The 27,569-nt window shown below is 40.5% G+C and overlaps 1 protein-coding gene across 5 annotated transcripts in view; it reads left to right on the top strand.

Moving 5' to 3' along the window:
* Nucleotides 1-23,063: 23,063 nt before the first annotated feature.
* NFATC1 (nuclear factor of activated T cells 1) overlaps nucleotides 23,064-27,569 on the top strand; it is a 161,470-nt gene continuing 156,964 nt past the window's right edge. For all 5 annotated transcript variants that reach the window (XM_075213193.1, XM_075213197.1, XM_075213196.1 and 2 more), the window contains exon 1: nucleotides 23,064-23,714. In XM_075213193.1, the coding sequence (XP_075069294.1) occupies nucleotides 23,585-23,714 (130 nt within the window). In that variant the 5' untranslated portion in view covers nucleotides 23,064-23,584. The remainder of the gene's footprint in view (nucleotides 23,715-27,569) is intronic.

Raw genomic sequence — 27,569 nt, 5'->3', positions numbered from 1 at the left:
GGTTCTGTTCTGCTGACACCTGGGTGTGATGTAGTTTGATCAGGTTGGGTACGGTTTTTCGATTGTGAAAAATTCGACACCCACGAGACCTACAAATAAAAAACGAATGTATTAAAAACCGATATAAATATTAATAGACTTACCTGAAAACCAACTGTGAAGATCACCGATGGAGCAGCATGATGACCGCAAGTGATTTTGAATAAAGAGCAGTCCGGCACTACAGTTTAGTGTCATCGCGACTTCTATTAATGTTCATTTAAAATGGCAATGTCGGGTTAAGTGTTTAAACACTTAACCTGCGGGGTCTCGACATTGCCGCTTATGTCCCAAAATACTGCAAACCTCATCTATATATTAAATTAAGCATGAGTATAAGATGACATCAGAATTACCTCTATTAAAAGTGTCACTTTTGTGTGTTCGAATGTTTTTGTTACATCAGTGCTATCAGCACTGGGCTGGGGTCCCTAGAGGGGGGGGGGGGCGCTCATTTTTTCGGCGGACCCCACTCCCTAGGGAATCCAGTCCATCACTGAACAGCCTGGGGTTGGATGTCATTATGGCAGGGGGATCCTTGCCGTGTGTCTCCTTGCTATAGTGCCACCATCCCCAGCTGGTTTGCCTAGTGCTGGTTCAGTGCAAATAGGGGGGACCCCACGCAAATCTTACCCCCGATTTTCACGGAACCAGCAGTAGGCTGGCAGCATTAGGGTTAATACTGAATAGAGGGGGGACCCCACGCTTTTTTTAAAAAAAAAAAACAACTTTTATCTATTCTTTATAGTTTTAACAGCTGCCGCAGCTCCGGCAGTATGACAGACAGTGTAACAGTGATGTGTTTATACAACACGCTTCTAACTAGCAAGCAGCTTGTTGTATCTGGTGTGTTTTAAAGCAAACTCTCCTGAGTTAACTTAATGGCAGCTTCATACATTTGAGACTATTTGAGACTTGTATAGCCAGAATGACAAAGAGTCGGGAGTTTGATCTCTATCGATTTTGGAAATAGCAATTTTGACAGAAGCACAACGCGATTTTACATGAAATCTCAGTTTCATACATCTGCGAGTTTTAACTCTCCCGAGAAAATCGCTGGATTTGCAAACTTGGACCTTGATACATTTACCCCATAGTGTTTCTTCAAGAGACGCACTGGTTGACCAACCAGAGAGTTTTGTCTGCAAGACTCCTGGATTGACGATTATATTTCGGCTTCTTATTCACAAAAAAACGAGGAGTGGCAATTATTTTTTGAAAAAACCTTCAGTATAATATTTTGGATCATTTTGATGATCCTGATGGTAGGTTTCCTTTTTTGGATATTAAAATTAATACAGTACGATTTACTCTTTTTAATATCTATGCCCCAAACACTCCTAATTGGAATTTCTATGTATCTTTATCAGCTTTTTTGCTACAGAGTGATACTCCAAATTTTATCATTGGGGGACATTTCAATGCTGTTGCTGATTTGAATTTGTATTAATCTTATAACCCGTCATATGTAATCAGTTCACAATAGGAATATATTCAGGGCTTAAAACATAGACATATTCTGATTGATCCATGGAGATTGCAGAATCCTACGGATAGGACATATACATACTATTCGTCTGTTCACAGAACTTTTTCAAGGCTCGACTATTCTTTAGTGGCTGACTATTTATTTTCTAGGATACATTCTACTAATATTAATGGTATTTTGATTTCAGATCATGCTTCTACATCAGTTACAATATTGGCTCGTGCTCACATTTATGGGAAAAGTTGGCGAAAATTTCCTTCTTATCTTTATCATTCAGAGGACTTTTGTAATTTCTTGATTACTACGTGGTCTGAATATGTAGACAATAATCTATCTCATTGGGATGATCCTTCTTTATTCTGGGAGACTGCTAAGGCAGTGTTGAGGGGTCATATTATTTCCTTTTTGGCCAAGAGGAAGCGAGAGTATGGTGAAAAATACAATACTCTACATTTGGCAATGTCTAATGCTTTTAATATTTAATTAAACGGCCCCTTGGAGGATACTCTCTCTGATTATAATTCAAAACGACAACTCCTTGAAAGTTTGTTAATTTCTAACGCTCATCTTAGTTTGGATTATTCTAAGAATAAGTTTTATAGATGGGGCAATTAGGCGGGTAAACTTTTGGCATCTATGGTAAAATCAAAAGTAAAGAGCAATCAGATATCTGCAGTTAAAAATCCTGACACAGGGTCTAGATTTAGAACAACGGATGAGATCATGTCAGTTTTTCACTCTTACTATGTACAACCCTATTCAGCCACTCCGACTGATTTAATTTATAATTTTAAGCTGATGGAGGCTGCTAATTTTATGGTGCTTATAACAGAACAAAGAGAATTTTTAAATACAGATATTACTGATGAGGAGATTAGTGACACTATTCAATCATTAATTAATAACAAAGCTCCGGGTCCTGACGGTTACACTGCAGAATTTTTTAAAATGCTACTATCACAGATTCCCCCTTTTTTATGCACACTGTTTCGAACGCTTCATCGTGAAAATTCTTCCTATCCAGCCTTTAATAAAGCAAGCACTATATTTATATTAAAGCCCAAAAATAAAAACTGATTTGGTTACTTCTTACAGACCTATTACTTTGCTAAATCAGGATTTTAAGATTTTGTCAAAAATTATAGCAAATAGATTACAATTAACTGTACCACAAATCATTACATCTCATCAATTAGGTTTCACACATGGCCGACATTCTGTTAAAGGAGTCAGGACTGCTATTGCGGCTATCGTGGCGTCATCTCAAAGAGGTCGGGATTGCACTGCAGGAGATGTGCTTTTGAGTATTGATGCTGAGAAAGCATTTGATACAGTCTCTTGGACTCATCTTCAACAAGTGTTTTTACTTCGGGCTTTTGGCTCTGCTTTTTCTCAATTTATTAGTTTCTTATATGATAAGCCCTCGACCCTTTATTACGTATCTTAGATGCTATGCCTAGTTTTAAATGAGTTCAGTCTGGTACTTCTGAAATTAAAATCACTGCATGCACAGATGATTTAATGCTTTATTTATCAAACCCATTAAGTTCCCTCAATCATTTAATATTAACTGGGACAAATCGATAGGTATGATTATTAATTCGTCGTTAGTTCCTCATTGTCTTAAAAAAATCAAGCTCTGTTTGGCAGATACAGTGGTAAAGGATTTTCACCTCCTTTTGGGTTTCAATCTCCTTAATATTCTGGCAAATGTATGTATGACCATTTAATACCGTTATATATATGACTATTACCGTCAACCAACTCCTCGCAAAAGGTATTTCTATATTAACCCAAGAAACATCATTCTTATATTCCCTTATATCGACAGACTTCAAGAATAACCACAACAAGATATAGCTTCATTTAAAATGTGTTGTATTATATTATAGAACAATAAACAGCGTAACAATATTTTACACAAAATATAGATTTTGTGCCATACATCATTAATTTCCTGTTCTATAAATATATAAGTATTTGTGTGTGTGTTTTGACTAACTATTGTCTAAAGGTGTGTGTGTGTGTGTTTTTAAGCTATGTGTATGCATTGTGTAGTGGAGGAGGAGGGGAGAATCCATACAGATAAGCATGCACACCTCACTCAAGTCCAACGGCCATTTTTAAACACATGGTTACAACCAGATCAATCTGCACTACTTTCCCTTCAAACCAACAATCTAACAAAACGTTATATTTAACAATCTGACCACTTCCTGCACTTTCTATGCATAAACCAACACAGCCAACAAAACGTTAGATTTAACAATCTGATCACTTCCTGCACTTTCTATGCATAAACCACCACAGCCAACAAAACATTATATTTAACAATCTGATCACTTCCTGCACTTTCTATGCATAAACCAACACAGCCAACAAAATGTTATATTTAACAATCTGATCACTTCCTGAAACCAACACAAAACCACACAGGACTATGTATAACACCAATGCTTCCATGACCAAAGCTTAACCAATACAGAACCATGTATAACACAAACGTCTCCACTTATATCAACAATCTATCCCAAACAAGGCAAGCATTTATGTAACACTGTCCATACCAAACCAAAATCTTTCCAATCACATTTCAAACTTTCAACAAATAATCATTCATTCTCATGTATTCAGACTCACTTACTTTTCACTACATTCAAGATCCATCATTCACACTAGTCAGGGCCTATGTAGGTCATTATGTATCTCACGTCATGTCTGCTCAGGCCGGCAACAGCTTCCAAAAGAGAAGGTCTCTCCTTGTGTAAGTGTATAATAAAACCTTTCTTGTGGGCGGAGTTTAGAACCTGGCTAAAGTCTTTCATATGTTAATTACTGACCAAATGCTCCAAACCTGTTTAAGTAGTTACCACCCACAGTCCCAGGTGGGGGGAGGATTTTTGTTCCCAATCAGTGTGCTAATTCATTTGTGGCTGAATCTGTTATATGTTATAAAATGAAACATAAATAATAGATTATTTATGTACTCTTCATCATACAGCTATAACATATTTAGGGGTAAAATGTCCCAAAAACTTTTATCAAATTTATTTTGTCAATATGAAACCACTTATTAAGCGAGTTCTAAATGAAATTCATAGTTGGTCGAAATTTCCTCTGTCATATTTGGGTTGGATTAATTTGTTAAAGATGATTACTCTTCCTATATTACTTTATCCCCTCCAGATTCTTCCTATAGTTTTAACTTCTGCTGATGAGACGCTTCTAAATAGGGAGTTTTGGAAGTTTATTTGGTTTAACAAACGTTCACGAATTAGCTTTGTCAATCTTCAACACAGCCTATCCGATGGGGGTGTCAATCTTCTGAATTTGAAATCATATAATCAGGCTGGTATTATGCGCATTATTCGAGACTGGCTTCATTCTACAAATGTATATACTGATACTCAGATAACTCTTTATGGTTAATGTTGATTTAATTCCATTTTTGCATTTAGATAAAGCTGATCTATCCCAGGATATTCTAGATAACCCTTTATTGATGTCTAACTGGATAACTTGGAAGGCAGTACGGAAAAAAATTGAGTTAAATATTTCCCAATTGTTATTTTTGCCATTTTTAGGGAATCCTGCCTTTCATAATGGTAAGGCCTCATATCCTTTTTCTTTGTGGAATAATTTGGGAATCTGTAATGTTCGATCTTTAATGAGTATAAACCTATGACGGTAGCTCAGTGCAGGATAAAATATGGGATACCAATGACACATTGGTTTGCTGTTTACCAAGCTCATCATTATGTCTTTACAATTGCGGTGCATTTAACTTTACGGGACTGGTCTAATGAACTCGATGATGTAGTATTACAACCTTTGGCTGTTTGTTGGGCTATTTCTCTGCATTGTCGACTTCTTTGTAGACCTTTCATATGAAAAGTCCCCTTTGGTCTATCACGATGGCTTATGGTATTTCCGGAACTATCTATGGAGTGTCTCCTTAAAACTTTATTTTATTCTTATTCTACAGTTTCAGCTAGCTCATAGAGGGTGATGTTTCTAAATATTTTCCATCGGGGATACCTGTCGCCTAAACAACGGTATGCTATGGGCCTATTTGAAAATTATATTTGTCTTAAGTGTGGATTTCCTGGAGCTTCTTTAGTGCATTGTTTGTGGGAATTTCCTCAAATTATTTTTATTTGGAGACAGGTTCATCAATATGTCTTGGAATATATTTTGAATTATAACCCACTTATTCCAGAATGGGTGATACTTGGAGTGATTAATTCTTCTTTAAAAATGCCTTCATGTAGTAGGAAGGTACTTATTATTATTTCAGCGGTAGCTAGAAAGTGTATACTACATCAGTGGATTTTTGACCAGCCCTCTTCTCTTACTTTATTTAAGAGTAAATTATTTTTTGTGTTTAGGATGGACCAGCTGGAAACATCACTACATAAAAAAACTCATGTTGAGAATTTTTTTCTTATTTGGGATTTTTATTTTATTAAGTTTTATTAATAAATCTACACAACAACTTATTTATCAATGTTTTCGTTTTACAACTTGGTATGAAAATCATTTACTGTTGGAAGATCCTCCAATTATATTGGAGGAACCAGATTAAAATGTTGGCTATGTTTGTTAAAAATTACAATGTTTCTAGAATTTCCAAAAAGAAAATTTGCTCTGTATTAGCTATGTTATATTATTATTGTATGCCTAGCATATAATAGTTTTGTGCCGTGTATTTACTGTATTATGGTAATATGTTATTCCAATAATAAAGAGAAATATGAAAAAAAAAGTCATCTGGGAGTTCCGTGTAATGGATGATCTAGTCGTTTACAGAACTTGGTGACTTTTAATATCCTTTGTATCCTTATAACTTATAGTACATTATACATTATACATTATAATATACAATAAATGGACAAAAGTTTTCGGACGCTTGACCACTACACCAACAGAGACTTTAATGACATTGTATTCAAATACATATACTTTAATATAGAGTCAGTACCCCTTTTGCAGTGATAACAGCTTCCACTCTTCTTGGAAGGCTTTCCATAAGATGTTGGAGTGTTTCTCTGGGAATTTGTTCCCATTCATTCTGTAGAGCATTTATAAGGTCAGGCACTGATGTTGGATAATAAGACCTGGTTCACAATCTCCGTTCCAGTTTATCCCAAAGGTGTTCGATGAGGGTGAGGTCACAGCTCTGTGCGGGCTGGTCAAATTTTTCCACAACGAAATCCTAAAACCATGTTTTTGTAGTGTTTTTGTGCACTGGGGCACAGTCATGTTGGAATAGAAAAGGGCCTTCCCCTGCACTTCCTGATAGTGTGGGGATGGCGCCTGACACTTGGTATGCTGAAGCATTAAGATTGCCCTTCACTAGAGATAAGGAGCCTAGCCCAAACCCTGAAATACTGCCCCATACCATTATCCATCATCCACCAAACTTCACAGTTGGCATAATGCAGTCAGGCAGGTAACGTTCTCCCGGAATCCGCTGAACCCAGACTCGCCCATCTGACTGCCAAACAGAGAAGCATGATTCGTCACTCCACAGAACAAGTTTATACTGCTCCACAGTCCAGTGTCGGTGTGCATTGCACCACTCCATCCAACGCTTGGCATTGGTCTTGGTGATGTGAGGGGCAGCACGGTGGCTAAGTCGTTAGCACTTCTGCCTCACATCGCTGGGGTCATGAGTTCAATTCCCGACCATGGCCTTATCTGTGTGGAGTTTGTATGTTCTCCCCTTGTTTGCGTGGGTTTCCTCCCACACTCCAAAAACATACTAGTAATTGCCTACTATCAAAATTGACCCTAGTCTGTCTGTCACTGTCTGTGTGTGTGTGTGTGTGTGTGTGTGTGTGTATATATATGTTAGGGAATTTAGACTGTAAGCTCCAATGGGGCAGGGACTGATGTGAATGAGTTCTCTGTACAGTGCTGCGGAATCAGTGGCGCTATATAAATATATGATGATGATGATGATGTGAGGCTTGCATGCAGCTGATCGGCCATGGAAACCTGTTCCATTAAGCTCCTGCCGCACAGTTTTTGTGCTTACATTAATGCCAGTGGAAGTTTGGAATTCTTCAGCTATGGAATCAGCATAGAATCAGTGTACCCTCTCTGTGATTTTACACAGTCTTCCGCTTCGTGGCTGAGTTGCTGTTGCTCCTAAACACTTCCACTTTCTAATAATATTGCTTACAGTTGACTGTGGACTATCCAGCAGGGATGAAATTTCACAAACCGTCTAATTGCAAAGGTGGCATCCTATCATAGTACCACGCTTGAAGTTACTGAGCTCTTCAGAACGACCTATTTTGTATTACAAATGTTTACAAATGGAGACTGCATGGCTAGGTCCTCTGGCAACGGGTCTGATAGAAACACCTCAATTCAATCATTAACAGATGTGGCCAAATACTTTTGTCCATATAGTGTATAATATACATTAATAATGTACACTATACATTATCCTCTATTTAAAAAAAAACTTCTGAGCCATTGATATGATTGTAATTTTTGTGCAAAATAGTCTTAGAATTAATTCGTTCTGAAATCAGAACCAGTTAATTAGAAGGTTATTTACCAATAATAAACCCCCCACTTTAGATCTGCCACTCAGAGCTGAGATGACAAGTACAAGGTGGTCCTGCATGTGGCTCTTCTCTCATTGATTGTTCAGCTCCTGTCACAGACTGCTGCATTCAGTCACAGCAGGAGCTGAACAGTGAAGAAAGGAGAACCAGATGCATGTACCTGTCAGCTCTGCTGAGAACAGCCTGGTTGTAATTTAGTGTACAGTCTAGAGCAGGCTTGGATAACCTATGGTTCTCCAGCTGTTGCTTCTGAAGTGTATAATGTAGTGTAGAAGGTAGTGCATACTGTAGCATGTGTGCTGTTTAGAATTACAAAGAATAACCTATGCTGCAGTAAAGATTAAGTCAGAGGTTTGAAGTCTCTCCATAGTTCTGTGATTTAAATAAAAAATAGTCTAGATGGTCACAGAACTTGGTGAGTTTTATTTTACATTTTAAAGAAATAATGTATTTTTGTTTAAGGAAGAAAAACACAAGCACAATCCAATATTTGCACAAACTCAGATAATACAAGTGCTTGGATTAGAACACTTTTTCAGTTATAATCATATGCATGCAAAAATTATTATTAATAAACCAAATGCAAAAAGAGGAGGATGCTTATAAATGTATGGGGGAAGAAAAGGTTCATAAAGATTGGGGAAGCTGTAGGATGGTGGGATGCAAAGAATATGGAACCATTGGTGGTCAGGAGCATGGTATAGATTGTTAGCTTGTAAGCAGGGTTCTCCTACCTCTCTGTCTTTATGTATTACCCAGTATTGTCTTATTAATGTTTGTTCCCAATTGTAAAGCTAAAGAAAGATACAGCACTGGGAGTTAATTCACCCAAGTGTGTTGTAATTGAACAATTTCAACAGAGATAATCACATGAATGATCTCTTGAAAATGACATAAAATTTATTCAAACATATAAAACATAACAATGAACCACAATACTAAATGCATCAAGGACTTGAATGAAATGAGGTCTGTCATAGGTGATTGACACGACATGAACCATATGGAGAGATGACGGAAAGATAGCACTGCCTAATAACAATGATGAGATGAGTGAAATTGAGACTGACTTCAATTTGATCCAACGATGTAAAGGATCTATATATTATGCCCAATGATAGGTCTGTATAGCTGGGCAGTATATGGTGGATCAATAAAATAAAAGTGAGACAGTCAAACTGGAGGAAGATGACATATCTTCATAGGGATCGTGGTCCCGCATAAGGTACCTCCGTACTTGCGCTAACAGCGTGTCAGCAATAGATGATGGATCAATAGATGTACAACGAGACAGTCAAACTGGAGGAAAAAGACATCAAACTAAAAACGCAAGAAATGCAGGGCACACATACAAATCTTCATAGGGATTGTGGTCCCGCATAGGTGCCTCCGTACTTGCGCTGACAATGTGTCAGCAATGGAATCCGATATCCGGAAGATGAAACAGGTGCGTACCTGAAAAAAAGTCTGTAGAATTGTAAAGCGCTACGGAATTTGCTGACGCAATATAAATAAATGTTGATGATGATGATGATGTTAGAACAAAAGTCAATAAACTTTTGTTCTAACATGCTCCTAGCCATCAATGATTCTATGGTTGAAATCTCATTTTTCCCAGTTTTTGAATTGTTATATGGTTGAGCATGCCTATTATGAGTTTATGCATAGTTATAGGTCTGAAAGGATCAGGGAGGTCAGATAATGTTCATATTTATCAAGACCTTGGATTGGAAGGCCTAGGAGAAAAGAACAGGACTCCTTCAAAATAGGGCTCTGACATTTTTTACATTTGTCCCACAAAAATGTGTTCTTCGGGCAAGTCCACCAGATATCTCGGAAGGGCTCAACATTTATACAGTTCTCCATCATAGAGTGAGGCGGAACCATAGATTTTCTGAATCCTAGTAGCAACTAAATACCATCTATCGTAAATTTTATACAAATTTTCCTTTATTATGGTCAAGATTGAGGATTTTTCTGTTATCTGATTATTGACCAGGCCTCCTTATCTGATGGCTTGCCCAATTCAACGTCCCATTTTTCTTCAAATTTAAGTATCAAGGACATTTTGAAGCCAGAATCATATCACAAAGTGATCATACCCATATTTAAGGGTCTATAAAAATAAGTTGTTTCGAAAAAGGGGTCAGATTTGTACTAAATACTTTCCTTTGGGAAGTTGTTATTAAAATGTTTGACTTGGAGATATTGAAAAAGATATGGGGCTAGATTTACTAAGCTGCGGGTTTGAAAAAGTGGGGATGTTGCCTATAGCAACCAATCAGATTCTAGTTATCATTTTGTAGAAGGTACTAAATAAATGAAACCTAGAATCTGATTGGTTGCTATAGGCAACATCCCCACTTTTTCAAACCCGCAGCTTAGTAAATCTAGCCCATGATATCCATAATTAAAACTATGATGTAAGCAACTAAGTGGAACACATATGCCCCCTTCCAATACATCAGTCACCATCCTAATACCTCTTTTCTGTCATTGAGCAAAACACACTGAGCTATAACCAGGAGCAAAGTTTGGGTTATTCCATAAGTGTTTAAAGAGTGATGGGATAGATACATTAAAGCACATCCTGCATTGATCGCAACTTTGACATGAGAAGTTAATAACTGGGTGGGTGTGAAAAGCAATTGGTCTCACTTTGACGGTAATGCACAGAACTGAAACCATTGATGCAACCCACAGATTGATGATTGCAGGTCTACTTATCTTAGAACTTGAGTAAGAGAAAACCAAGCCACCACCTGATTTAAGTATTTGCCCCATTTGTAGTAAAACGGCATGGGGTAAAAAAATAATTCTTGGCAGTTTGCACCAGTCACTTTTAAATCTGCTTGAGGATGGTGTTTGAATTGGTAATTTTTTAAACAGATTTACAAGTTTCTGGAGTAAAGCCATTTTAATTGTAATTATCCACCCTAGCCAAATGATTATCAGTTTCCACAAAGCTATAAGATTAGTCTTATTGCGTGTGGTGAAACAAGATATTAATATCACCTCAAAAAGTCTGCACCTCATTTCTCACAATGAGTGGACTATAAAAACATATACTTTTTCTAGCCCTCTGGTTCCCCATATTTGTCAATCATATTGAAACATGTATATATATTCTGATTGTAAGTAGATTAAATGTCTAACTGTATGGTTTTCTTATCTTGCAGACTACTCCATTGTTTCAGCCTAGGCAAAAGGATTATTGTCCACCAGTCCTGTATGAATCTACATCACACCAGGAGGTCTCATGTATGAAGAAAGGGAAAAGGTCCACATATAGAGCTCTATGTTTAATTACATAGGACTGCATTGTGTATTTAAATGTAATGTGTCTGGATTGTGACCTCACTTGTTTAAACAACTTCTGCTGTAAAGCCATAGAACATTACATATCCTTAATTATATCAAGAGTGGCTCATCTGCTATCCCTTTGTCTGCATGTTTACCTGTGAAAAGCTAAACACAAAAAAGGACCAATCAGGCAGGTCCTGAAACTCCTAAGGAGGTCAATTTTGCCTATAAAAACCAGCCCCAGAAACAGCAAAGGGGCATTCACTACCTTGTGATAGCTGAAGTCAGGCTAATATTGAGATCTACATATCTGCCCCTGACAGAAAATGGACAATCGGTCCCTGCAGTACTGACTTGGCCCTGATCCACCTCTCCAGGTCATGGGGAGCTGTGTGTCCACCAAAAGTGGAGTGACAATGACTCAGGACCACTACCTTGCTGGTAGCCAAAGAAGAGAGGGGGAGACGCTTGGATGGATAGACAGTGGTCCCTGAAAGTGACTATGATACTGGTGAGGTGTTTTATACCCTGTACGTTGTCTGTGCCAGACTGTAGTGTTATTTGTTGCAAGTTATTATTTAAATATGTTTATTGCTTTTTGGTGCTACCATTTTGTTAAACGTATTTATTTTATTTCGGATATTTGCCTGAGTGATTTTGAACCTTGGATAGGTACCAGGTAGGCCAGCTGTGTGGCACTGAAGGTTACATTAAACCTGGTATCATCACATTGCGCTTCCTTACAAAGTGGTAATTGTTTTTTTTAGAGACCAGGGAGGGTAGAAAACACATGAATGTGAAATGATAAGCACATAGTTTCACGTCTGTAGCACAATTAAATACATCTAAATACATCGCAAATCGAGAGAAAGAATGAAAGTTGCATATTTCTCAGGTGCTTGACACTCAGTCCTAGTAGATCTCTGGGAAAGAGGTCTATTATATGTGACAGCTGACGGGTCTTCAGATTGAGATGTTGGGCAGGACAGTTTCATCCTTTATAGTAAATGGAAAGCTTTGTCTGGAGTTTTTGCTCAGTATACTTTGCATTCTAACCATACCTGAAGATTAAAAGATAAGCCCCATGTAAGGAACTTACCTGCTCCGCACTCCTGATCACAGCAATCTCTTGTTTACTTCCTGCTTGGTGCTGTGATCATGTGACTCTGGGCGAGCAGATTGAAACTCCCTGCACGATATAAGATCCACTCTGACACACTGTCTGTGTCACGGCAACAGGTTGCTAACTCCTGCTTCTGGCTCCCGCTGTGCTTTCTGGTTCTCGGCTCCTAATGAATTTCTCATGGCTTGTCTGACTACATTTCCTGCATTAACCCTTGCACTGCTTTCTTCAGTGTGTATCCGACCTGGCTTGTTTATAGACCCTACTTTCTGGATTATCCTTTGCACCACGAACCTTAGAGTGTATCCGACCGGCTTGGTATATACAACTACTGTACCTGCCTGTGTTTATACAGCTGCATTCGTCCATCTACCCTCTATAACATCAGTGGGCTACCCTGCGGACTCCCGTCAGCAATATCCATCCTGCCTTGCAGCGGTTCTTGGTGAAGACCAGGAGGTCCGTTAGACTCCGCGCCTCAGGAACGCCTGTGCCAATCCTGATTTATAGTTGCCTTCAGTGACCATAACACCCCAGCTGTTTGGCAAGAGTTGTAGGCGCTAAATCCTGGTAGACATGCAGTTTCACACCATCCATTTCTGTTTCAGATCTGGTCTTAGTTTCCTTGTAAATCATCTGTTCTAATTTAAAGAAGTACAAATGAAGAATGACTTTCTTGGCGTCGATGATGCATCTTTTAAGCGGGGTGAGAAACATTTCATTTGGAATGGCTGGGGAGAGATTGTGGAAAAGGCGGAAGAGATACACTTCAAGTTGTTATAGCCCAACAGTCTCAGAAATGCCACAATTCTTATGTTGTTATTTCTGCCTCTATTTTGTCTTGTCTATGTCATTTGTTGGTGAACAGGCAAATACCACTCCTTATTTGGGTGATATTTTGTTCAGACATTTGTTGAAAAGGGACAATCTCTTCTTGTTTATGTTCCAGAGTTTTGATTCTTGTACCCAATTCATTAACATTAGTCTGATGTGTGCAGCACTGCATGGGAACTACAGGGACTGGGGTGTAAGGGGCAGCCAGGGCTCGGTACGAATGGACATATCCACTTCCATGTGTGCACCGTTGGGAGTCTGTCAGAATCACTAGGTGGAATTGATGATACCTGCCAGCAGTTGGCGCTACTGAGTACTGAGGCACGGAGTCTAACACGCCCCTGGTTTTCACCAGGAACCCCCGCAAGGAGGTATGGACTTCGCTGCAAGGGACGTGCAGGTCGTGGCCCTCAGTATCAGTCAGCTAGCGAGGTAACAATTAAGGTAGCGGTGACAGCCCACCAGGAGGCAGGATGGAAGAGTAGTCAGCAAGCCGGGTCAAAACCAGAGGGACGGATAAAGCCAAATCAGAAGCAGGAGAATGGTCAGGAAGCCGGGTTAACACCAGATATCACTCTAAGCCAGAATCAGGAACCAAAGGAGAAGTCAGGAACAAGCCGGGGTTAGAATCCAAATAACAGCAACACAGGAACAAACGCTGGAGCAAGGCTGAAGACCAAATACTCTGGCACTAGACATGTGTCAGAGGCTGCTTTATATACCCTAAGGTGCAGCCTGATTGGGTTAGGGAGATTTTGGCGGTAAGACATGCTGGCTGCAGACAGGTGAGCAGAGATAGCGTCCCGCTGCTAGGCAACAGGACGTGGTTGCTGAGAAGGTGCAGGCGTCCGTCTCCTGCACCAAGTATCAGTGCGGACACGGCGCCTGACAGAGTTATAGTATAAGTGCAAATTTCCTAGCACATGAACGCTGAGAAGCTTTATACATCCTTCATATAGCGTATTACTAATTGTGTGCCAGGAATTCAGTGTTTACACTCCCTACTATTTGCAGGTATACAGGCTGTGTAAGTGTTATATTCCAGGGAGCTAAGAAATATAGGCATTCAAAGAGCTCATGTGTCATGCTGTACACAACCAAGTGCATCAGGAGCAGTTTAGCAACATGTAGCTCTCCAACAGTTATGAATTAACAAGTCCCAGCATACCCTTTCTGCCACATGTTGGGAAAAAATTTACTAAGCAACTAGATACTTTACGTGCAACCCTGTACCCCTTCCACGGAAGCACTTCTGCCACCTGATTCACCAGCAAGTCTGTAAATTAAAACAAATATTAAAATGTATTCAAAAAAAATATTGTTTGGCACCTACCCATATTTATATTGATATGTCAGCTCACCTCCTAACTCCTCCCTACTACCCTTGACTCACCCTCTCTGTTTAATCTCCGTTCGTCTGCCCCTCCTTTAAGATTGTAAGATATCATGAACAGGGTTCTCTTCCCTCTTGTCCTCCTGCCTCCAATCTAGCTACCACCGGCATGCCTAGCTAGACCTTCCTTCCTTTTCTCTTCCCGTGCCTCATGTTCTAGTGAGAGGTTATCCCCCACCTACCTCCTCAGTGCTGATTATATTGTTCTGTCTATTTTGTAGTGCTTTGCCTATATGGTCATTGCACTGTTTTTGCCATTAGTGTTTTACTGTTTTTCCATGTTATGTCTTACGCTATACTCTCTGAACAGCGCTGCAGACTCCTTTTGGTGCCATGCAGTGCCGTAACTAGACATCTTGGTGCCCTGGGCGAGACAAGGCACCGGCGCCCCCCATATAAGTGGGAGTGGCAAATATAATGTGTGGGTGTGGCTAGCACTTTACTGAAACAATTCTTATATATATATATATATATATATATAATATGACCATTTAAAGTATGCAAAAAATATATAGCAATAGGTATTCTAATTTTTATGCACTTAATACTGAAATAAGAGCAGCAAAACTGTGTCTTAAGGAATTGTAGACTGTAAGCCCCAATGGGGCAGGGAGTGATGAGAGGGAGTGATGAGAGAGAGAGGGAGGGAGGGAGAGATAGATAGATAGAGTTCTGTTGCCCTTTACAATTGTTAATTTATAAAGCAGCAAAGATGCTGAAAACAAGTTTAAAGAGATCATGAAATACTGGTTTGCTATCGCTGATGTGAATACTGAAAACAAAACACTGAGGTGTTCTTTTAAAACTAGAGACAAGGATAAAGGGCAACAAGAAAGACTGAATGGTGCCTTTATATTTGGCATCTCCACATTAAATCACTTTAGCGTAGTTAAAATAAGGATTTGTGTAGTTGGTTTGCGCTAGAAATCCAAAGAGACCATCTTTGTTTTCAGACTGCACGAGTGTCCATTAAAATGATCCCCTCTCTCTTTTTTTATACAGAATGCATCTGGCATTAAGTCGGGGGTCTCAGCAAGAGAAACGGTAGGATTATTGTACAATTATAACAGTAAATAACTAAAGAAAAGTAAGCACTTAGGAAAAAAAATTCAAAGTGTGTTTCCAACTTAAAATGACTATCCCCTGTTTCGTACGTGCCTATCTATATTTACGAGTATATTCCTTTGTCTTTCTTACGTCCATCTGTGTTTTCAGTCTTTTATAGTATCCAGTCTGTGGGTCTGTAAGAAAGAAGAGCTTGGTGCTTCTGCCCACAGTGGAACGCAAACTTGCGTTCCAAATGACGAACTTCCTGTCGGTGGAACGCACATGCGTTCCACTGCGGAACTTAAGGGCAGAAGCACCAAGCTCTTGTAAGTTAGTCTCTCTCTCTTCAAGGTATGGAGTCAGGTACCAGGCGGCAGCTGCGCCCCCTTGGCCTTGCGCCCTGGGCAACGGCACCGCCTGTACCACCCTCGTTACGGCCCTGTGTGGGGGAGAATACGCCTAGCACTTTACAAGTACTGGACTGGTCTCCAATCCTGTACAAGTTTCTCGTACCTGTTCTTGTAGTATGACCACATGGAGCTGCTGCTGTCATCTTCCGCTCACTTGATGCTTGGCCGGATCCTGCTGGGACCCTGTTTGGAAAAAATATTTTTAATATTCACCACAAGGAAAGGAAAGCAAAGCAACAAGTGAATAGTCCAGGCCTCCTTCCTCTAACCAGCCCTGACATGAAATAAAAGTACCCATGTTTTATAATCAGGTCTCCTTCTCAAAATTACATTAAAAAAGGCATATTTCCAGTCTTACCAACCAACATTAAATTAAGAGCACTCCCATTTCCCAAATAGGCCCTATTCAACACCAACTCTGTTCCACATTCAATTAAAACACATCCCAAAATCCCCAGTAATAAATTAAATTAATAGCCCCCACCACCACAATCATCCAACAAGTATAAGAATAGCCCCACCAATAAATTAATAACCCTTATTCCCATTAAATTAATAGTCACCAATAAATGAATAGTCCTACTCCTGTTAAATTAATAGACACACAGGCTGAGGGGGGGGGGGGCAGGGGGGAGAGAGGAGAGGAGACACACAGGCTGAGGGAGGGGGGGGGGAAGGGGAAAGAGGAGACACACAGGCTGAGGGGGGGGGGGCAGGGGGAAGAGGAGACACACAGGCTGAGGGCAGGGGGAAGAGGAGACACACAGGCTCAGGGGGGGGGGGGAGACACACACAGGCTCAGGGGGGGGGAGACCACACACTGGCTCGGGGGGGGGGGGGGGAGACCACACACTGGCTCGGGGAGGGGGGGTGAGACACACACTGGCTCAGGGGGGGGGTGAGACACACACTGGCTCAGGGGGGGGGGTGAGACACACACTGGCTCAGGGGGGGGTGAGACACACACTGGCTCAGGGGGGGGGTGAGACACACACTGGCTCAGGGGGGGGTGAGACACACACTGGCTCAGGGGGGGGGAGACACACACTGGCTCGGGGGGGGAGACACACACTGGCTCGGGGGGGGGAGACACACACTGGCTCGGGGGGGGGGGAGACACACACTGGCTCGGGGGGGGGAGACACACACTGGCTCAGGGGGGGTGAGACACACACTGGCTCAGGTAGGGGGGAGACACACACTGGCTCAGGTAGGGGGGAGACACACACTGGCTCAGGTAGGGGGGAGACGCACACTGGCTCAGGTAGGGGGGAGACACACACTGGCTCAGGGGGGGGGGCGGGAGACACACACTGGCTCGGGGGGGGGGAAACACACTGGCTCGGGGGGGGGGAGACACACAGTGGCTCAGGGGGGGGAGACACAGGCTGAGGGGGAGACACACACACAGGCTGATGGGGAGACACACACACACAGGCTGAGGGGGAGACACACACACACACAGGCTGAGGGGGAGACACACACACAGGCTGAGGAGGAGATAGGGGGAAGGGGAGAGAGAGAGATTCAAATACAAAGAGAGAGACAGGGTAAGAAACACATGCTGATTATTACTTACCTACATAGCTGGAGTACAGGCTGGTGAAAAATGCAACAGAAGCTTGTGGGCTGTCCAGGGGGCGGAGGGTCCTCTGCTGAGCAGTCTCGATACTTGTAGCAGGCAGCTTGCTGTGCTGGACAAGCTGAAGGGCTGACCACGGGGAGGGGCGCCTCTTTCAGCTTGCTGTCACTCAACACAAAGTGGGCGGGCAGATCGGCTTCTTGTAGGAGCGTCCTGTGTTGAACTGCACAGGAGCTCCTTAGTGTATTTTCACTGTAAGGTGGCAATAGAGGCTGGAGTGCCTCTGCAGCATGGCGCCTCCCACCTCCCCGCACTGCTTATATCGCGATCTGCAGCGCTGACTCTGCATCAGCCCCAGATGTGTACCTGGGGCTGTGACTTGTTTAATAACAGGGGGGGCCGTGGTGCCCCCTAGACTTTGCGCCCTGGGCGGCGGCACCGGCCGCACCACCCTCGCTACGGCTCTGGTGCCATGTTAAAAGATAATAATAAAAAATAATAGTACCAAGAAGCTGTACTGTTTAAAGTGAGTGTCAGGACTTCAGAGTCCTGGGGGTATATTTACTAAACTGTGGGTTTGAGAAAGTGGAGATAGCCTATAGCAACCAATCAAATTCTAGTTATCATTTATTTAGAACATTCTACAAAATGACAGCTAGAATTGGATTGGTTGCAATAGGCAACATCTCCACTTTTTCAAACCCACAGTTTAGTAAATATACCCCCTGGCCTCATGAGTCTGCACTATTGGTGCAGTAACATACTTCCACCTGAGGTGTCGCTATGTGCTGAACATTTGCCATTCCAGAAATTCAACATTTAACATAATTTGCCAACCAGTAATGAGTGCACCTGTGTTATGGCTTTATAACTCTGCATCTCACAGCTACCAATGCTGGCTACAATGTTAGGGGTGACATTGAGACAGTCCTCATTTGAGTGGTCTGTGCCACCGTCTCAACCATTGGCACCTTTGCCTCAACTATTAGTATTTTGAGAGTTATTTCCCTGTTCGTCGCTGCTCTGCGGTGAACAGTTGCCATGTGCACCTGCCACAGCATGCACAGCAATGCATGGGAGTTTTTAGGGATGGGGAGGGGATAAGGGGCAGCCTGTCCTATGTACCAATGGACAAGCCCCCATTAAAATACAAGCACGTCATTTTTCATGTGTCCACCATTGGGAGGTATGGTGTACCAAGAACCTAGCACATGAATGCGTAAAAGCTCTGTAGAATTTCCATGCAGCCTTCATATGGAGGATCAGTGATTGTGTACCAGGAATTCAGTTTACACTTCCAGAATACAGCATAAAATCAGAGCAGCATGCAGGTAGCCTGAGTCAGCTGATGTCTCCTGACGCATGTTGCATTATGCTCTCAGCCTTCATACAGTTATGCGACCAGTCATGGGCAGTTGCACTGTGATGTAGAAAGGAAGCAGTCCGAGGATACAATAGAACAAGGCCTGACATTAAAGCTGATATAATCCATTTGCATTATAGGCACTGTTTTTTTAAGCTCTCCCCTCCGTAAAGGAGGCATTGAGGACAGTTTTACAAGGCACAATGAAAAAAGTGCTTGTACCCAATGCTGACAGGTTCTCTTTAATAGCTATACATAAGCAACAGAATCAATGCCCAATTTGACCACACTTGTGAGTGGCCAAACTGGGTGATCCCGGGATGTTCGTTACTTATGTGAAGGTGTTGGGTCAATTCTAGTGTAACCTGTGACCTGTAAATGTAGTAACAATATGACTGTATACACAGGCTCATAGTGGTCATCTTCCTACTGCATTTACCAACATGACTGTAAGTTATACTGTTATCCTTTAATTATAGGACATCACGGTTGTGGTTCACAAACATGGCAATATTGGGTAAATTATCTGATATCACTTGAAATAATGTGTGTCCAGCATTAAGATATGGTTGAAGAGAATATTCATTATCTTATTACTGGACATCTTAGGTCATTATTTCCATATTCATTACAAACACTTATCTATACATTATAAAGGTCAACTTCGTTTATAAATGCGCACTCTTGGGAAGCTCACGGCTTACTGGCCACAGCACATACAGCTCAATGCATACATATGTTCACACTAACATTGAGTATAATTCTAGTCCATCTCGTCATCCGTTGCGTTTGATCATTACGGTTTGGAAGATTGGACTCCATAGTTTATGTCTTGCACAACTGATATTGTTCCTACAAAGTAAAACAGATGATCACATTTTACCCATCCACCACCGGTAATTTACTTTTTTAAATTTGTCTCATATTCTGCTCATCTCTGTTTCATATGACTCGTGAGAAATAGCAGCTGCCTTCATGAATATTTACCTACTTCTTGGACCTGGTCTACAGGAGATCCCAAGGAGAGGTCCAAGGGACAAATTTGGGATCTGTGCGGGTGGCTTACTCTGACGAGAGTCCAGGAGGGCTCCATGAAATTCGATATTCCGATACAGATTCCCGATACAGATATCCCGGGAGAGTAGACAAGTATGCCTTTATAACGCAAGTATTGATTTCTGTCACCTAAAGTGCTACACGAGTATGGTCATTTTGCATGACTTAAAAGCCCTGCAGTGCTAGAAGACTTCATATGTACATTCTTCGTCACTGCTCATTCAACTATCTTGTTCTACAAAATAAAATCTAATTTTTGTGGGCCTTGGACAAATTTCGGTTTTTCAATTACAAATACTAATAATCTGCTTTGGCCGGCCCAGCATCCTGTGCACAATATCCCCTGTATTTTGATGCATTTATAAATGTACAAACATTCCACAAATAACTTTTGTGATATGGTAAAAGCATACCCGGAACACTTGTTTATGTGGCAGGTTTAGAAATGACCCTTACTTTCAGAGGGAGAACTAGTGAGCTGTGGGCTCCAGTGCAGGGAGACAAGGAGGAGGGAAAGGGACCCCTGACCCTCTGCATCTGCCATGCAGTGGGTCCCATTATTTCCATGGGGCCCGACAGGGCCACCTTAACTACATTATGGGTCCCCGGGCAATGCAGTGCACCGGGGCCCCTAAATATATATATAGTGTGTGTGTGTGTGTAAAAAAAATATATATGTATGTAAAAAAAATTGATTATATATATATAATCACTTTTTTTTTACATATATATATATATATATATACATAGGGGCCCCCTTAACTTACCTTAAGTCCGATCCCCTTCTCTTCTTTTTTCCGCGCCGCTGAGTCTCTTCTGCGCTCCTCCGTGCTGTGCTCGCAGTGAATGTTGGGCGTGACATCATGCCCAACATTCACTGCGAGCACAGCACGGAAGAGGGGACCAGGGAGGGAGCTGGAACGCTGCTGACGTGACCGCAAGGTAAGTATTTTCATTTATTATTTTTGCAGGAATTTTTTTTTTCCTGCAGGCAAGGGGGCCCAATGGAAGAGACGGCCCTGGGGCCCGATGCACAGCACCTGCCGCACCAATGGTAGTTCCGCCACTGCTTACTTTCATGCATATGAATAGTGAAGCAGAAGTCTGGGAATCTGAGATACTGCATGCTGCATCCAAAACAATCTCACAGAAGAAACTTTATTTTTCAGATAAAAGAGGTTATGAGAACATGTGAGTCACAAGTGGTGCCTATAGTCTGCATAAGTCAAATTTTTGATCTACCTCGCCACATCATCACTGTGTTAAGAGTCAGGGTGTATTGATGCAGTGTGAAGATTTGTATTTCATAAAAGTTAGTTTTCATTGTCTGAGAGACGAAAATGATTTGTGTCAACATTTATGAGTATGTGATATAATGTAATATAGGCAGTCATTTTAGTCATTAATTAGGTAACAGTCATGAATTTACACACGTCTATCATTTCAGCATTTAAGAAGCCCACAGGATCAGAGAAATCAATGAAATATACCCATCTCTGAATAATATCACAAATGATCCTCAATGAGCAAAATCAATTATATTGTGGAGGTTTGTGTCTAGGGTTGATTAAATGTTTAATGCCTATATTAAGTAATAGTACAAGAAGTCCAGCATTAGTAAAATAGTGAAGGTTGTTTAAGTAATAATAGTTGAGGTGAGGAACACAACTGTTCCTGCATAAAACCGCTAAATGCCTACCATTACTCCCACAGGATGTCTGTCTACAGTGGCAAAATAACACTGAGTTAAAACTCTAAGCTACAGTTCCATACAAAAACATAACAAAGACAAATAAAACCCAAAGGAGAGGAGCTTCCTGAAAAGTTCACAAAGTGCAAATAATTTCATAACCACAAACAGACACCTTGGTGTATTTGGGATTTTCAGGTACTAGGGTAGTTATCTGACTACATTAACCTATTTCATGCCAGGCATGAGTGGGATATCTGTTGAGTCCCTAAATTGCTATATCTTGGAAACCTTAGAGTTAACTTATCCATCTATTGAGGTCCTTGTTCTCCGCTGCTTCATATTGTGAGAATGACACTGATTAATATGGCAAGAGTCACAAGTCAGATATTTACAGTATATGACAATAATAACAATCCTCAGCATGTGAAATTAAATCCACCAAATCTGTAAGTAATTTAGCAGAATGGGATTTTCCTTTCCGTTGCCTGCCAGTTGCTCTTCTTTTCCAAATTTCCACAGCAGGGGAAGCCTATGACTTACATAATTACTTTAGCATGCAGGTTTTATTTATAAATATATATATAGACTTCTAACTGTAGTTCTCAATAATAAGGAATACACTTAATAATGTTGTTAGGTCCTTTACCATATATGTGGAGGTTAAGGAAACGTATGAGCTGCAAACAATATACTAAGGAAAAATAACCACCAATAGTCTACATGGTAGAATAAATGTTATATAAGTACGTAAAGATTTAGATACTTTTATTTGCTCAGTGTGAAAATGGAGACTTTAGTAAATGTGGCATATAGCGGTTTTAACCCTTGCGAGACATGTCATGAACTAAGCTGAAGTTGAGGTCAACACTAGTTCTTAAACTAAGGGTAGCATCGGCTGGAGAAGATCCTTGTAGTCTCCTAATCAATCAGCATGAGTCAAGGGGGAACTACAACCTCACTTGTGACACAACCTAATTCCCTTTACCCACAGCGCACAAGACACCACTCCCCCAGCACTCACAGCAGGCATATGAGGAACAGCACGTCACTGCCTTATGGGCTGGGGGAGGTGCACAAGAGGGGAGAGGGAGAGGAAGGAGGGACAGAGGAAGGTGCTGTGTGTAGGGGGTGTTTTCCAGCTTTAAAAAGGCAGCAGGCACATAGTAGGTCTGCGTCAGAGAGAGACTTGGAGACTTTGCCTAACTCCCAGCTTAACACAAACAGCTACAGAGAGGAAAAGAAATCACAAACTCCCTGAACTCCTCACTTATTCACTCCTTGTAATAAGTGCATGCCCACCCCAGACACACACACATACACAACTTAGCATACAGACACATTTGCACACATGTACCAATGCAAAAGCTGTTACTGTCACCTGTCTGCAGAACTACATTGAGTTCTGCAGGTTTTCTAGCATATTACCAAAAACAAAAAGTCAGAGTCTAGTATCTTATAGAAGAAAGTTGCATATTGCTAGATATTGGATAGGATCAGATCACACACTTTGTGCAACAATCTAGCGCAGTATTTCAGACTGTTATAGATAGATTACTGTAAGTGACAGATCTCTCTCAACCCTCGGCTGAGTCTGCTCGCTAATCATCAGGTGGAAAGTATAAGTCCAGTGGTAAACAGAGCCAGCACATAATTGCTCGGATCACCGAGTGGATGCCACGCACTACTGTAGCAGCTGCCGCTCCTTCCAGTCTTCCCCTCGGTCCGCTGTTTCAAACCTGCGTCAGAGACACTGTGGAGTTCCAGCCCTTTTTCCCATTCATCATGAAGTCAGCGGAGGAAGGTAGTGTCTGAGCGCAGAGTCTGCGACATGTGCCCTGTGTGTGCGTGGATTGTCCGGGTGCGGGAGTGTGGATCTGAGAACACATGGGATATGTCAGTGTGCAAATGTGTCATTGTATGGGGTATGCTGTACTCTGTGTGTAGAGCTGTATATGTTACACTGATGTGTGGCTCTGTATGTGCTGTCATGCAGTTTCCGTTAACCTGTCACTGCTGCCAGAAATATCTCAATGCACGAGCATTAAGCAAGAATAAAGTACCTAAGTGTCTGCACTGATTACTGCTTTGCCACAAACTATATCTAGCACAGTAAGAGTGAATACGTCAGTAGACTTAGTTTCATCTCTCCCACTGCCTGTGATATTACTGTGTGTGATCTATGTGTGGATCTAAGTGATAGATCAACCGGCGTGAGTGGAACTGTCACTGACACACGGATAGCACAGTGTGTGTCTGCCTGAACGTGTGATTCCTTTCAGTGCCTGTGATACCCAATATACATGGAAATATGTTATTTATATTCTAAGTGTGGATTTACCCGTGACATTTATGTGTGCATACCTGAGTTCATCAGCGAGTGATAGCTATATTGGTGCACATACATACCACTATTATTTTGTGTTAATGTGCTATTGATGGCTTAATCAGTGCCTCCAAATTATGTGAATACAACACTCCAATAGTGTGTGTATTTACCTATGCTTGTATGTCTGAGTGACCTAGTTGGGGATAACTATATTAGCATATGTATATATCATTATTATTATTATTATTATTATGTCTAGTTATTTCTGTCTGTAATATTATTATGAATAAATATGTCACAATGTATATGTTTTCATTTACCTGTAATATCTCATTGCGTGTCGGAATGGCTCAGTGTGTGATAGCTGTATCTGTGGCTGGATATGCCACTATTATTGTGTGGATTTACCGATGATATATAGAAATGTGTTTGGAGACTAGTTGATGTATATTCGAGTTTGGTCCCACTTGAACTTTATGAGCATTAGTCTACTCTTTTGTGATGCTTATTATTGAGATGTCTGTACTATTGGTACCTACCACCTAGTCTGCTGTTATCCTCTGCACCGTGTGGTGACTGTGGTTGTGATTATCTGTTAGGACACTCAGGAGGTAAATAACCCTATATTTACTCTATGTGAGGTGGGCACTAGGTCAGTTCGCAAGTGATGAACAAAGGCTCAGGCATTTTGTAACACACATCACTTTTTGGAAATAGGAAAGTTGTTGTTTTTTCACATCACAACTATTTGTGGTACCCAACCTGTGTAATGTCTCTCTGGCATGATTTAACACTATGTAGTCTGTAGACTTGGCTGTCTGTGTAGCTTGCCATAGACTTGTGTGCTGCTGTATTCTCATTGTGACATAGCCGCGAGTGCTGAACAGGTGTACGCCAGGGCACCACATCCAGATGCTGTTATACACAGTGATCTGTTTTGCTGCGGGGAATAACTTGGGACATAACCGCAATGTGCTGTCATGAGATATACAATGGATGGGGAGCCTAGCCTGCAGCTGCAGCAGTTGGATCTCTCTGGTGTCTCCCGGTATTCCCCCAACCAGTTGTTATTTTTTGTCAGGGACTCCGCGTCCAGTAGGTGTCTTCTCTGTTGAACATGGTCCGTTTAGCGGTGTGTATTGGGAGCTAGTACTTGTGTATAGTCATTGACCCACGTGTCTCTGCCCATGCCGGTTTGCTGATATACCCTGTGCCATTCAATGGACTAAACGACACTTAATTGTTCTTCTTGTAGTGAAATCATCCTAGTTACTGACAGTCCTACTGTACACTTAATCAGTCTAGCACAAATAGCACGATTAAGGCACACCCATAATTAAAACCATCTCTAAGACCTTTTCAGTGTCTGAAATCCCAAATAGATTTGAGAATTGGGGCCAATTAAAGAATGCCATTTTTCAAGTTAATTATTTTGCTTCCCCTCAATTCCAGGAGAAATGGAGAGCAGATCATTTGGCAGTGTACACGTGTCAGGGGGGATTTATTACTGAAATGCTTGAGACAGTTCTTATAGAATCATATATAACATGCACATTGCTCACGACTTAAGCCACTTGAATACTTGATAGCTCAATCTTACATCTGCAACTATCTGTATTTGTATACATCAATACACCTACTTATAATTTGCCTGACGAAGTAGCATCCAGGCCTTTTATCTTTTTAAGGGTTAAAATTGCAATAATGAATTCTTAAATATTTCATACGGCAACCAAGCATTATTATATTAATTGGATTATTTTCTATAAAACAATACTCTTTTCTATTAATGTAATGACATTCGGAGATTCACGATTTCTGAAAGCCATTAATATGGGGCAGAGTTCAGTATTTTGTTGTAGTTTGAGAACTTAACACGCTGGGGAAATGATTGCATGCGGATGGACAAGTATCTAGTGTATAGGTTTTTTCCTGTTTATCGTTTATGTTTGTTATTTCTAAAATAGCATGAGCATATCAGCTACCTCCGTTTTTTCCACCGATAAGTAGTAGATCATGATATGAAAAATAGTATTCCCATAGGCAGATTGTCAAAAAAACACAAATTTAACTTCCTTAAAAAAATATGATCGAGATACATTTAATATTAAAATGATAAAAAAAATGATGCCCATTCATTCAGGTAAGGTCTTTGACTTGAAGACCAAAGGCTAAAATACTGTTTAGAAGCACTATCTGATACCAGTGATGTTTATGCCACATGGAATGTAAATTATTTTGGGAAACAGCTGTGATTTCCATTAGCTATGTCTGTGCAGTATTTCATTTAAAGTGATTTGTCACGTATTGAAGACGTTATAAGGACAATGCTATTCTTTTAATAAGTGTCTATAAACCATTTTTTTCTGAAACACTATGTTGCTGGGATTTCAGGAAATTTGTATATCAACTTAAAATAAACTACTTTGTGGCTTTTTTTCCTTACCAGTTGATGAATACAGCACTTTGTAGCTGTGTATTAAAATCTAACTATTTCTATCATTTATTTGCCAACTGTTTTTATAGTGGCTGTGTTGTTGATAAAAACACACACAATAAACACAGTTCAGGCAAGCAGTCAGGGTGAATGAAAGCCAGCATTATTTGTTGTATAACTTACTGTATATGAATAGTTGTATCCCTGTGGTTAAGTATATTAATGTGCCAACATATCCGGGATATACACAGTTAAGAAGAATGAATAGATGTTGGTGTTTTGAAAATATAGTCTGATATCTTGCAAGTTGTTTAGAAATGGTTTGGTTAGCAATCAAAATAAAATATAGTATACAGTTAAGTCAGGGTAAATTCAAGGAAGCCATGGAGGCCAAATAACAGAATAAATCATGGGAAATATCCTGCTTTGCTTTGTATAAATGTTAGTCCAAATATTTGTCAGTATCTGTAAATGGAATATATATCAATTGTTAATTGTTAATTTTGCAATGTGTTTAAAAACGTAGCGTTTCAAATAAAGCCATTTTCCTGCAGTGCTGGATTAATCCAGTGCTTATTAAAATCAAATGCTTATCAGAGTAAGATTTGCTGTACACACATTGACGAGTCTAACACTATGTCAACATTTTCCAAAAAAAATTCAAAAACGTATCAGATAAAATTGATAATATGTATATGTGTATATATATATATATATATATATATATATATATACTATTGCAATTTAACAATTTATTGAAAATAATGGACATATGCCAACTGTATATCTTTCATGGTAAATGCATGCCTTAAAACTATGCTTGGCAGTTGATTATCGTATTCCAAGTGATACATGAAAGTATCGATATCCAAGTTTCAAATACAAATAAAAAG

This window comes from Mixophyes fleayi, chromosome 5 (genome assembly GCF_038048845.1).
Source record: "Mixophyes fleayi isolate aMixFle1 chromosome 5, aMixFle1.hap1, whole genome shotgun sequence".
Classification (NCBI taxonomy): domain Eukaryota; kingdom Metazoa; phylum Chordata; class Amphibia; order Anura; family Limnodynastidae; genus Mixophyes; species Mixophyes fleayi.
This window is presented reverse-complemented; position numbering and strand designations above follow the sequence as displayed.